This window comes from Manis javanica, chromosome 11 (genome assembly GCF_040802235.1).
Source record: "Manis javanica isolate MJ-LG chromosome 11, MJ_LKY, whole genome shotgun sequence".
NCBI classification, from domain to species: Eukaryota; Metazoa; Chordata; class Mammalia; order Pholidota; family Manidae; genus Manis; species Manis javanica.
Genome location: NC_133166.1, coordinates 20,218,930 through 20,232,475, shown reverse-complemented (window position 1 = coordinate 20,232,475; position 13,546 = coordinate 20,218,930). Strand labels below are relative to the sequence as shown.

Genomic DNA, 13,546 nt, shown 5'->3' with positions numbered 1-13,546 from the left:
CCTAGTTGGTTCAAAGTAGTTAGGAATTTACTGAATTAATGCAGTAAAGTGATGGTGGCCCAGATTAGGGTGGCGGTGGTGGAGATGAAGCAAAGCATAGAGATGTGACAATTATTTAATAAAGGTGCTAGGGCTTGGAAATGGTAGGCAGGGGTGGTGGTGAAGGGGATGCAAGTGTCAAGGATAACCCCAGGTTACTGGCTGGGTGACCCAGTAGATAGTAGTGCCATCACTGAAGTGGTATAGCAAACACTAGAAAAGGGGTATGTTTTGGGACTTGGAGTAAGGGGGCTGGCGCAGTCGCTCAATATAGGTACCAATAAAACATCCAAGTGAAGCTGTCCAATAGGCAGCTGGCATCCCATCCCTCTGAAAAACACCCCTGAAGCTTTTGCTCTCCAAAGCGGCAACAAGGTAACACGCCACCTCCCTTAATGTGGGAATGTGCATTGTTGTAAGCAAAGGGGAAAGATGGCCTCTGTGGAAAGTGTTTCTGCCCTTCCTCAGCACTGTCCTTCAGTCCTCCTAACCTGCTGTGAGAAGTGGCCATAAAAATGAAAGAAAACCTCCAGGATTCTATGAAAAGCTTACACTACCCACTTGAGGTGAGATGTAACCAACTACCCCTCAAAACTCTCTTTCAAAATCTTATCTGTGGAGAAACCCATCTCTTTGGAACCATAAGCAGAACCTGGGAACAAAGGAGGCTGCCAGAGAGTTCTTCTAAGGAAGCTATGAGAACTGGACTGCACATTAATGTTGGTTTACAAAATGTGTCTTTCTTTGCAAAGCCACTGAGGCACTGCACAGAGCTGATGTGAAATTACCTGCTGGTCTCCATCACAGCTTGCCTAGTCCTCTTCATAAAGCCTGCCACAGGCATTGGTACTATCTGGGGAGAGCCCCTTGACTGGTTGGCAGCCAGACACCAAACCCAAAGGACAAAGGTTGTGGAGTGTGGGACCTCCCCAATCACTCCACTCGTGGAGAGGACTCCCCAGAACGGAGCAGGAATCTCTACACCCTATGAGGTGCTGGAATGTGATTTTAATTTACTTTTCCCCATGACTTACTCCTTTGCTTCTCCAACTCAAGAGGGTTTTTTTTTTTTATCTGACATAATGTAAAGGCACAACCTTTGGAGTCAGTAGACCAGAGTTCTAATCCTAAATAGTTCTAATCCTGAGTAGACCAGAGTCCAAATTATTAACTGTGGGACCTTGGCCAATGCCAATTACCTCTCAGGGTCTCAGTTTCCCCATCTGCACAATGGCAACATCATAATAATAACACAGTATACACCTATCTCAAAGGTGGTTTTAAGAAAACTTACATATAAAGAAAGCACTGGGGCCCTTCATTGGCTGTACTCAATTTCCTGAAATCTAATCACTGGGGGTGGTTGGGGGTAGTTGGACCAGAGGGGAGTCAGGCAAGTCCTTGCCCCCAACCAAGACAGACACCAGCCAGCCATTCCAGGATGCTTTTACTCTTACCAGGAAAGCCTGGTCCAGCATACGTCCAGGAATGTCCTCTTGGTTTCCCCGTTGAGACCTTTTCTTCCCCCTGACCTCAAAAGAAACCTTCTTCGGGCTTTCCTGACCTTCAGCTGGTGCCTCAACCACACCCTTGGACTTTTTCTTGACATTACATTTCCGAGCCACTAACCAGTGTCCTCGGCCTGTTGAGAAGATCAGACCAGTTAGAAAGAGCAAACTCTTCCAAAGCTACAACTAGTGCCCTTACAGAATATTTATTTATAATATTAAAACCAAAAAAAAATAGCTCATTACCTAGTACATACCAGCTGTTCTGTTGTTGGCGTGAGGTGGGGGACATGGAGATCTACATACCTATCTCATTTAAGTGGCCCAAAAACCTAGCAAAGGACATGTTACTGTCCCCATTTTACAGATGAAAAGTCTAAGACTCAAAGAGACAGAATGACTTGTCTGATTCCTTCCTCTACACTTTAGTCTCCAAATGCTGATTTTCTTTCAAGACCCTATGTCAACTATTCCCTGCTCTGAGAAGCCTTCCCTGACTCCCTCAATAGAGCTGATCATTCTTTCCTGTGCCAGCTAGCAACTCCAACATTTGCCTTCTCTCCGGTAAAGCCAATAAATGATGTCAACTCAGTGGGCTCCTTCTTCTCTGACCTTACTCTGGATTTCATCGTTACAGGGGAAAGGTTGTGTAAGGAGCTCAGGATAAGATAATTATAGGACAATTGGAATTTTTAAAAACAGTAATACATGTTCATTGTAGAAAGAACTAGAAAATGTATGTAAGTAAAAAGAATAATATAAGGTTTACTAGTGAGCCCACCTAACAAAGACCATAACAATATTCTATATTCTAGAATCTGTCTACTCCTGCATCTGTAGTTTATTTTTTTATTAAAGTATCATTGATATACAATCTTATGAAGGTTTCACATCAACAACATTGTGGTTTCAATAGTCACTCATATTATCAAGTCCTCACCCCCCTAGCCCTGTCGCAGTTACTGTCTATCAGCAGAGTAAGATGCTATAGAGTCATTACTTGTCTTCTCCGGGCTGTACTGCCTTCTCCGTGACCTACCTATATTGTGAGTGCTGATTATAATGGACCTCAATCCCCTTCTCCCTCCCTCCCCTCCCATCCTCCCAAGTACCCTCCCTTTAGTAACCACTAGTCCCTTCTTGGAGTCTGTGAGTCTGCTGCTGTTTTGTTCCCTCAGTTTTGCTTTGTTGTTATACTCCACAGATGAGGGAAATCATTTGGTACTTGTCTTTTCCCGCTTGGTTTATTTCACTGAGCATAATATCCTCTAGCTCCATCCATGTTGTTGCAAATGGTAGGATTTGTTTTCTTCTTATGGCTGAGTAATATTCCATTGTGTATATGTACCACATCTTCTTTAGCCATTCATCTACTGATGGACACTTAGGTTGCTTCCATTTCTTGGCTGTTGAAAATAGTGCTGTGACAAATGTAGGGGTGCATGTATCTTTTTGACTCTGGGATTTTTTTTTCTTCAGGTAAATTCCTATGAGTGAATTATTGGGTCAAATGGTATTTCTATTTTTAGTTTTTTGAGGAAACTCTATATTGCTTTCCACAATGGTTGAACTAATTTACATTCCCACCAACAGTGTAGGAGGGTTCCCCTTTCTCTGTGTCCTTGCTAGCATTTGTTGTTTCTTGTCTGTTGGATGTTGGCCATCCTAACTGGGTGTGAGGTGATATCTCATTGTGGTCTTAATTTGCATTCCCCTGATGATTAGCAATGTGGAGCATTTTTTTTATGTGCCTGTTAGCCGTTCAAATTTCTTCTTGGAGAAGTGTCTGTTCAGATTTTCTACCCATTTTTTAGTCAGGTTATTTGTTTTTTTGGGTATTGAGGTGTGTGAGTTCTTTATATATTTTGGATGTTAACCCTTTATTGGATAAATCATTTATGAATATATTCTCCCATACTGTAGAATGCCTTTTTGTTCTGCTAATGGTGCCCTTTGCTTTTTAGTTTGTTGTAGTCCCACTTGTTCACTTTTTATTTTGTTTCCCTTGCCCAAGGAGATGTGTTCAGGAAAAAGGTACTCATGTTTATATTCAAGAGATTTTTGCCTATGCTTTCTTTTCTGAGTTTTTTGGTTTCATGACTTACATTCAGGTCTTTGATCCATTTCAAGGTTACTTTTGTGTATGGAGTTAGACAATAATCCAATTTCATTCTCTTACATGCAGCTGTCCAGTTTTGCCAACACCAGTTGTTGAAGAGGCTGTCATTTCCCCATTGTATATCCATGGCTCCTTCATCATTTATTAATTGGCCATATATGTGTGGGTTTATATCTGGGCTCTCTATTCTGTTCCATTGATCTGCGGATCTGTTCTTGTGCCAGTACCAAATAGTTTTGATTACTGTGGCTTTGTTGTAGAGCTTGAAGTTAGGGAGCATAATCCCCCTAGCTTTGTTCTTCCTTCTCAGGAAGGATTGCTTTAGCTATTCGGGGTTCTTGTGGTTCCATATGAATTTTAAAACTATTTGTTCTAGTTCCTTGAATGCTGTTAGTATTTTGATGGGATTGCATTGAATCTGTAGATTGCTTTGGGCAGGATGGCCATTTTGATAATATTAACTCTTCCTATCCATGAGCACAGGATGTATTTCTATTTATTGATGTCTTCTTTAATTTCTCTCATGAGTATCTTGAAGTTTTCAGGGTATAGGTCTTTCACTTTGTTGGTTAGGTTTATTCCTAGGTATTTTATTCTTTTTGATGCAATTATAAATGGAGTTGTTTTCCTGATTTCTCTTTCTGCTAGTTCATTGTTAGTATATAGGAATGCAACAAATTTGTGTATTAATTTTGTATCCTGCAACTTTCTGGATTCAGTTATTAGTTCTAGTAGTTTTTGGTGTATTCTTCAGGTTTTTCTATGTTCAATATCATGTCATCTGCAAACAGGGACTGTTTAACTTCTTCCTTACCAATCTGGATGCCTTTTATTTCCTTGGGTTGTCTCATTGCTGTGGCTAGGACCTCCAGTACTATGCTGAATAAAAGTGGGGAGAGTGGGCATCCTTGTCTTGTTCCTGATCTTAAAGGAAAAGGCTTCAGCTTCTTGCTGTTAAGTATGATGTTGGCTGTGGGTTTGACATATATGGTCTTTATTATGTTAAGGTACTTGCCCTCTATACTCATTTTTTTAGAGTTTTTTCATGAATGGATGTTAAATTTTGTCAAATGCTTTCTCAGCATCTGTTGAGATGATTATGTGATTTTTGTCCTTTTTGTTGTTGTGGTATATGATGTTGATGGATTTTCGAACATTGTACCATCCTTGCATCCTTGGGATGAATCCCACTTGATCATGATGGATGATCTCTTTGGTGTATTTTTGGATTTTGTTTGCTGATATTTTGTTGAGGATTTTTGCATCTATGTTCATCAGGGATAATGTTCTTTTTTTATGGTGTCTTTGTTTTTTTTATTAGAGTGTTGCTGGCCTCATAGAATGAGTTTGGAAGTATTCCCTCCTCTTCTATTTTTTGGAAAGCTTTAAGGAGCAATCTGCAATGATTTTATTTGTTCAATTGTTTATTGTCTATCTTGCCCTCTAGAGTGGAAAGTCCTCAAGGGCAGAGACTTTGATTCATTCATCTCAGTATTCCCAAAGCCTGCACAGAGCTTAACACACTGGGAGTGTTGCTGAATGAATGGCTGTATGAACCTGAGCTACAGCCCTGCCCACAATCATCCATTCAGGCTTTTCTGAGCATCTTCTCTGTGCTGGGAGCTGGAGCTATGGAAAAGAGTAAGACAGAGGCCCTGACTCAAAGGCGCTCAATAATATAAGGGGTACTGTGGAAGCCCAGAGTGGGGAGCTACCAGCCTAGGGCATAAGCTAGATCTAGTAAGTTGAGCATTAACTAGGTGTTGATGGGAAAACCAGGCAGCCTGGGCAGAGGGAAGAGCACAAGAAATACTCAGAGGTATGAAAGATCAGAAGAACAGCACAGAGCTGTGGGGACCAGCTTGGTGCCTTGGGTCATTAGCTCCCTTCCTGCACAGCTCCCTAATCCTGTCTCCAGAGCTTGTCCTGGCTCACCTGGCCACTGCTGCCAATCCTGCCTCTTGGATGGAGCTCTTGGCCTACGTCTAACGTGAGCCATTTCCCATTCCCTTTCTGGGCCTGACACTCCAGCACTCCATAGAGTACTAGTCAATTATTTTGTAAAATGTCTGCCCCTATCTGGGGTATGGACCTTTATCCTATCCCAATAGCTCTGACTCCTGCAGACTCCAGGCTGGGTTGGAGCCAAAACTTCCAACATAGGCAGGAAGAAAGGCCCAGAGTATATCAGGAAATGAACATGAGGGAAAAGAGGTGAGGCTGGGGAGGTCAGCAGAGTCAGATCAGAAAATGTCTGGAGGACCTGAGTAAGGAGCTCATGTTCTCATGGGGTAGGCTTTTAGCAGAAAAGGTATCCACAGGAAGGATTTTTTTCCCCATAATTTTCATTTTGAGATAATTTAAGACTCCCAGAAAGGTTGCTAAAATTGTACAGAGTTCCTGTACAGCTTTCCCCCAGTTTCCCTAAATTTAACATCTTATATAGTTGTAATGATTGAAGCCAAGCAATTAACACTAGTACAATATTAATAACTAATCTACAACCCTTCTCTGAATTTCACCTGTTTTCTCACTAACATCCTCTTTCTGTTCCAGGACCCAATCCAGGATCTCACATTTTATTAGTTGTTATATCTCCTCAGTCTCTCCCAGCCTGTGACAGTTCTTCAGTCTTTATTTTCTCTTGTATGATCATGACACTTTTGAAGAGTACTAGTCAGTTATTTTGTAAAATGTCTGTCAATTTGAATTTGTTTGATGCTGTCCCATAATTATATTAAGGCTTTGCACTTCGGCTGCACTACCACAGCTGCGCGACCATCTCAGCACATCATGTCCTGGTGTCCAAGATGTCTGATTACTCGGGATATTAATTTTGATCCCAGTAAGGTGGTGTTGGCCTGGTTCTCTACTGAGAAGTTATTATTTTTCCTTTGTAATTAATAAAGATACCTAGAGACTGTGAAAATAACCTATTTCTCATCATTGACTAACTAATGCTAGCATCTGTGATGGTTAATTTGGCTAGGCTATGGTAAGCAGTTGTTCAATCTAGGTGTGTGAAAGGTATTTTGTAGACATGCTAACATCTGCAAGCAGTTGACGTTAAGCAGACTGTCCTCAGTAATGTGCTCAGCCTCACCCAATCAGTTGAAAAACCTTAGAAGCAAAAACTCTGGTTTTCCAAAGGAGGAAGAGACTTTGCCTTAAGGCTGCAGCCTGGGGTCTTCTCTGAGGTCTAGACTGCCTGTCCTATAGATTTCAGACTCATCGCCCCATCATTTCATATGCCAGTCCCTTGAAATATAGAGAAAGTACTTGTACATGTGTGTCTTTCCATCTATATACATATAAGAACATGAATATGTATATTCATCTATATACACATAAAAACATGAATGAATATAAAAACATATATATATGTATGTATCTCTTGTCAGAGACCCTTAATATAGCATCCATAGAAGTTTCTTGCCTTAAAAATTATTATTGTGACATTTTAATTGTGGTTTTCTATTTCCTCCAATCCTTTTACATTTATTAACAGGAATTCTACCATAAGGAAGAGCTGTTCCTTCTCCCCACTTATTTATGTATTCAAGTATTTATTCATATCAGCTAGGGCTCGTATATATATTTATGTAGTCTGTGGTTTAGAACCCAATTCTTTATTTTGCTGCTTCGATTGTCTCAGCTTTGGCCAGTGGCTCCTTCAGGTTGGTGGCTCTGTCCCTTCGACATGCCCTGTCCTTTTTCTGAGCACTTCTGTACTTTGGGGTAGCACACAATGTTCCAGGTTCAGTTTGTGTTTTTCCCGCTCCAGCCCTGAAACAGCTTTTTCTCTGAGGAGTCCTGGCTCCTTTTATTGGAGAATGGTATTTAGAAACCAAGATCTAGGGTGCCAGGTATGCATTTAGTGACTGAGATGCCACTGGTCTCAGTGGGCTAGGAAATATACATACCAACACTAAAACATGCAGTATTATTTCTCTGTGTGTGTGTGTGAGAGGCTGTGGATGTGAAATTGAGAGTTCACAATGAGAGCTGCATGGGAAGATTTCACACAGGAAGGTGGCCAGAGAAGGTCTGTATGTGAAAAATAAAATCACTCTAGAGAAGTGGGGAGGACAGACCAGAGGCGAAGATTCTTCGAAGAGTCCATGTACAGCCCAACAAGTCACTTCTTCTGAAGTAAACAAGGGGGACTTCTCCCTTCCTCTACCCATTCAAAGCAACAACTCCAATCCTGTGAGCACAGACTTCTGGGTAGTGTTCTATCTGGCTCTGCTCAGTGTACTGAGGAGTCCTTGCCCCAGGGGAGTTTTTAACTAGATAAATGTTTGAAAAAATACTTAGCACAATCAAGTTTAAGCCATTTTATTTAGGAGTTGGCAGAATATGATTAGTCATCACATAAGAAACACAGAGAGGAAGACAGCTCACAAGGGAGGGTGGACCCTGGGGTGGAACAGCCAGACATGGCTTATTGGAGGAAGTGGGAGAAGAGCTGGGTTTTGTGGAGGTGGGAAGAGTCTGGATAACTGGAATGAGGGCTGGAACATTCTGGGCACATAAAAAAAGCTCCGTGAAAAGACAGCACTATAGAATAGGGCATAAATAAAGGAATGGGGCTGTAGCAAAGGATAAGGGGAGGTCAGACTCTGAACACAGAACAGCAGGTAAAGGAGCCAGCAATGAGAAGGCACTGAACAGGAAGGCTGTGGTCTGATGTGCACTTCGGAGGTCCCCTGAAGCTGCTGGAGGGAGATGGATTGGAAGGGATGGGACTGGGTGGGGCAGGGGACAGTAGTGAAGGGGCAGGAGAGGAAGGAACGGATGTGGGAGACATTCTGAAGTAGGATGTGAGCTGGGTGTGAGGCAAAGGCCCCAATTTGAGAAATCACCTGACCTTCCTCTGGCGTCTGAAGCAGATTTTTGGCTGGAAAGCAGTTGTTCAGGTAAGGGTTCCTCTCATCCAGTTTGTAGATTCTTGAGGAGGCCATCTCCCTGGGGGCCAAGCAGAGGAGTGAGAGGGGCAGCGTTGCTCTCTCTTTCCAGCACAGCTTGTGAGCCCAGCGGACCACCACACCCTACACCCACCCTGTCTCTGAGGCCCTAGAGGCCTCTGATCTGCTTCAGAAATGGGCTGGCCCTTTAAATGAAGAGGGAACAAGGCCCTGGGTTTCAGTTCAAATCAACCCTAACTCTGTGGAACACTAGAAAACATCACCTTTGGACTAAGACAGACCTGGTTTGAATGCTGGCTGTTTGTCCTCACTCTATGACTGAGAAAGTTGCTCTACCCCTCTGAGCTTCAGTTTCCTTACCTGTGAACTGGGAGTAATAACATACACCTTAAGAGACAGATGACAGGATCAAATTAGAAATGTCGTGCCTCCTACATATTAAGTGCTAGTAGAAATGTTCTTTGGTTTAACAAAGTTCATGGAAGAGGGGGCTCACATATTAAGTAAGATGATATGCAGATAATGACATTTGAATTGGATAAATAGGATTTGAGCAATGAATTGAGTCTCCTGATAGAATAAGCATCCCAAACAGAATGGGTCACAGAACTCAGTGCATGGTGGCAGGCAAGGCATGTCTGGCACTGTAAAGAAACAGCCTGACCCAGGAAGGGGAAGGATGTGTGTTCAGGAGTCTTGGACAATAAGGGTGGATGGAAAGGACGGTGTTTGCTCCTGAAGGCGTTCAGAGCCAGGCTAGGAGCTCAGGCCTCACCCTGTAAGTGACCGAGAGCCGTGGATGATATCTGAGCTGGAGTGCACCATGACTCAAGCTGTGTTTAGAAAGAGAGGTCTGACAAAAATATTGCTAGTGAAATGGGATTCCATTAACTGGTCACTGAGTCATGACAACTGCAGCTCAGAGACACTGTTCCAGTCTCCTTTTCTCTGTCTCTCACTGCTTTCATTATCTCCCATTTAGAGAACTACGCTAGGCTTCTGACTGGATTTCCCACTGAGCAAGCTTGAGGCTGGTTTTGAAGGCCTGCGGAGTCCTATGTCCTAACCTTTCCAGCTCCAGTCAGCCCTGCCCATCAGGCTGAAAGAATCATTTTCCATTCCCAAATCATATTCCATCTTCCCTATCTTTGTTCTTGGTGTTCCTTTGGCCTAAAATAGCCTCTTCCATCTTGTTCATCTGGTTGATCTCATGCTTTAAGATTCAGCTCAAATGCCACTTCCTTTAGGAATAAATCTCTAATCAAGAGTCTAAATGTCTTAAACCTTGAGCTCTTAGAGATCTGAGATTTTTCTTTAAAGAGATCCAGCCATTCCCCAGTCTTCTTCGGGATACTTTTAGAAAACTTGAGGTAGCAGAAGTTTGGGAACCTGTAAGCCAGAGGAAGGGAAGCTATAGTAAGAATATGGGACCCTGAAATGGAGGGTTGGGAAAAAGATTCAGTAAAAGCAGCAGAGTGGACAACTGGGATCAGGTGTCATGAGAAAGTGTTTCCTAGAAGTGACAAATATGAAAAGTAGAGTGGTACAGTAGGAAAAGCAACAATTTTGTAGCTTAAGTTTGAGTCTAGTTTCTACCACTAAGCTAAGTGACGAATTTGGCAGATCGCTTTACCTCTGCATGCTTCATATTTTTCAAATTTAAAACAAGGATAAAAACTTGTTATAAGAACTGAATGGGATAATAAATAGAAAAAAAGTTTCTTTGTAGACCCAGTCCACTTGCACCCCTTCCACAAAGCCTTCACTGAACCTTCTAGAAAGAAATAATTGTTGCTTTGGCTAAGCCCTGGAATATTTCTTCAGTATCTCTTTCATGGCTGGAGCCCTTTCTGCCCCATAAGATTACTAGCAATCTGAGGGGGCTCCCTCTATGGTCTGTGAACCTCCAAGTCTGGAAACATGTCCAATTCACTGTCTTTCCTCCACCCTGGGAATGCTCATAGGAAACACCAATAAATAGGTGTGAGCCAAATGAAGGATACAATGAAGGTTCTCCTGGGCCCAAGGGTTTTTATACATATTCCTAATCTCCCTAATTAGAGTCTAAGCACCTGTGGTATTCACTTCTTTATTCCTAGCACCTTATAGGTAACAGATTTTATAATTATCTGTGGAATGAATGAGTGATGTTGATTGATGGGCACTGTGAATTTCCTGATCCCTTACTACCCCAAAAAGGGTTGAAGGCCCTTCTTATGTGTTCCCACAACACCCCATACTTCTCCTAGTAGTACTTACCACTTTACTATAATTGTTTGCTCCCCTTACCAATTTCCCACCTGCTGTGGGGTTTATGATTCCTTTTTCACCCACGTAATCCCAGAACCTCACCATAGCATCTAGAACTCACTAAAAATGTGTTGGGAAGATGGGTGGATGGATAGGTAAATGGGGAAACTGACAGTCATTCAGTCAATGTCTTTCAGGAAATCTCTCTTGAAACCAACCACACCCATGTGCTAGATAGGTGAATGGATGAGTGAATGAGTAAGTAGCTGGCCAAGGAATATTAGAGATGATGACTATTGGAGAAGACTCCAGTTACTCAGAGATGAGGACCTTGCTTCTGATCTGCATAGTACTTACTTGATCTTTGACCTTGGGGAAGACCTCTTGACCTCTTTTTTTGTTTGTTTCTTCACCTGTAAAGTAGATATTGCACTCCTTCTTAGCCTGCCATTCAGAACTTTTGGACTTGCTCATTAATTATATCCTATTATGACCCTTTGTTCCAAAATGTATCTCACCTGGGGCCTAGAAAAATACCACAAGACTAAAGATCCCAGAAATAGATAGCTTAGAGACAGAGACATAGATGGAAAGGTGAAACAGGAGAATAATTTTATGACAGTGGGGTGTGGCTTGAGTGCTTAAATAAAATGCGCAAATCACAGAACAGGAAGTTAAAGATTATTTATATGATTATCTACCTAAAATAAATTTATGCACAATAACAGTATCAAAGATAAAGTTGAAAGATAGAACCTGGGAAAAGATATTTGTTATGCATATATGAAGGATGAATCAGACTCAAACTTGTAGAGGGCGTATAGACCTGCACACAACAATCCAAGAAATCCCAGTGCCCTATGAAAAATACTAGGTGAGAAGGTGTGGATTCACAACTAATGAGCTAGGAAGGGCTCTTAACTCCCAGGTTACACTGTCTAGAAAGTAACCTAAGAAAAGTATGAACTATCTGTAGGGTGGAAAAAAGAAAATCCAAGTTCTGGACTTCGAGGCTGCCTGCCTAGGTAGCTTCAGCCACCTCTGGTGTCTATCTCAAACTAGAAGCCGCTAATCTCAGTCTAATTGCAGCGCCCTCCAGTCCAACACAACACACACAGAGTAATGTTTCTCATTTACATACATTTGCTTGTTCCATTCCTCTGGCCTGTCACACTTCTGCCCCTCTTCTTTACCTGGCTCATACAGATAGCTTTCCTGTATCTCCCCCACCTTGAGTTGACCCTTCTCTGTGCTACCACCTCAGTCTGCCCTGGAGTGGAGGCACTCTGCCACACTGTTGTTACAATGGCCTGCTTACCTGTCTGATCCAGCGTCGTTTCCACCTCCGAGGCGTCCGCGGCGGCGACGTCCCGATCAGGCGGGATGCGCGCCTGGGAGCCTCCCGGGAATCTCGGAGCCGCTCCACTGTGGCGTCTCTCACCCTTCTCTACCTCTTAGTAACCGCGACGCGGCGGCTGTAGGCAGCAACCGGCGGCCAGACCTTCTAATTACTACAAGTCCCTGCAAGCCCCGCGGCCTCTTCCGCTGGGGCTTCACACACTCGACCCTGGGCTGTGAGCCCCTCCAAAGGCCAGACCTATGTCCTTCCTAAATTTTTATCTCCAGCACCTCATACAGGATCTGGCCCATTGAAGAGACTCAATGACTGTTTACTGAACTAGACTGAACCATGAAAATAATGCTAGGGAGTTCCTAATTCTGTCTGCAAAAAAAGAAGAATCAGAGAACAGGGCAGGTGATGTTAGAGCTAGGTCTTGAAAAATGGAAAGTTATAAAAGATGAACAATAAAAAAGTACAGAGGCATCTGACTGGATTGCTGCACAGAGGTGAAGAAATCTCTAATATTACTTAGTGATGATTATCACATGAATATATTAGCTTTGTAAAGACAGGTATTTCGCCCTTGATATATCCCCAGGGATGAAAACAGTGACTGCTACATAGCAAGCACTCAGGAAGTATTTGTTCCATCATTCGGACACTTACGAGGAATTTATGGGGATTAAAAATAAAGTGGTATAATGCAATTCCATTATAGGTCACTAGAGGAGGAATTCCACTGGAGTTCGGAACAGGTGTCTTGATCCCTCAGTATCCCTTAGTACACTTCTGAGCAGTGTTGGTGCTCAATAGGTTATTTGTGGAATAAAGTGAATTAATAAAAACCTAGAATAATATTACATCCTAAAACTGTAAATGCAAAACAGCAGAGGGAACATACCACAGATTTTGAAAAAAACTGGCTTCCAAACCAGGTTCTGATACCTTGTATCTGGCCTTGGATAAGTTCCTTAGTTTCCTCATCTGACTGGGCTGTTAGGAGATGAAATGAGAGGATGGATATAAATGCACATAGCATGCTGCCTGGCAAACAGTAGGCAGGCATTCAGTGAATGTGAGTTCTCTAACATGAGAACGTTACTAACAGCCAAGACGACAGCCACCAGAGAGAATAACCGGATAAGTGCTGCAACAGGACTCGAAAAGGATGAGAAAGAATGAGATACGGGTACTAGCACTGGTTCGGCCTCAACTTAGCTGTGTGACCTTGAAATACGTTTGTTCTCCCTACGTCTGGAGATCGTTTCCCGGTGCTTAACACACAGTGGGTGCTTAAGAAATGAATACGGGATCATATTGAAGGATTCAGATCTACATCTTTTTGCTTCTCTTTTTGGGA

General features: G+C 42.5%; 1 protein-coding gene across 1 annotated transcript in view; it reads right to left on the bottom strand.

The window, feature by feature from the left end:
• XRRA1 (X-ray radiation resistance associated 1) overlaps positions 1-13,047 on the bottom strand; it is a 64,816-nt gene extending 51,769 nt beyond the window's left edge. The window contains exons 1-5 of the mRNA XM_073216012.1: positions 12,163-13,047; positions 11,202-11,257; positions 8,537-8,634; positions 5,525-5,527; positions 1,497-1,681 (exon numbers count right to left, since the gene is read on the bottom strand). Of these exons, the coding sequence (XP_073072113.1) occupies positions 1,497-1,681; positions 5,525-5,527; positions 8,537-8,630 (282 nt within the window). The 5' untranslated portion in view covers positions 8,631-8,634; positions 11,202-11,257; positions 12,163-13,047. The remainder of the gene's footprint in view (positions 1-1,496; positions 1,682-5,524; positions 5,528-8,536; positions 8,635-11,201; positions 11,258-12,162) is intronic.
• Between the last annotated feature and the right edge of the window lie 499 nt (positions 13,048-13,546).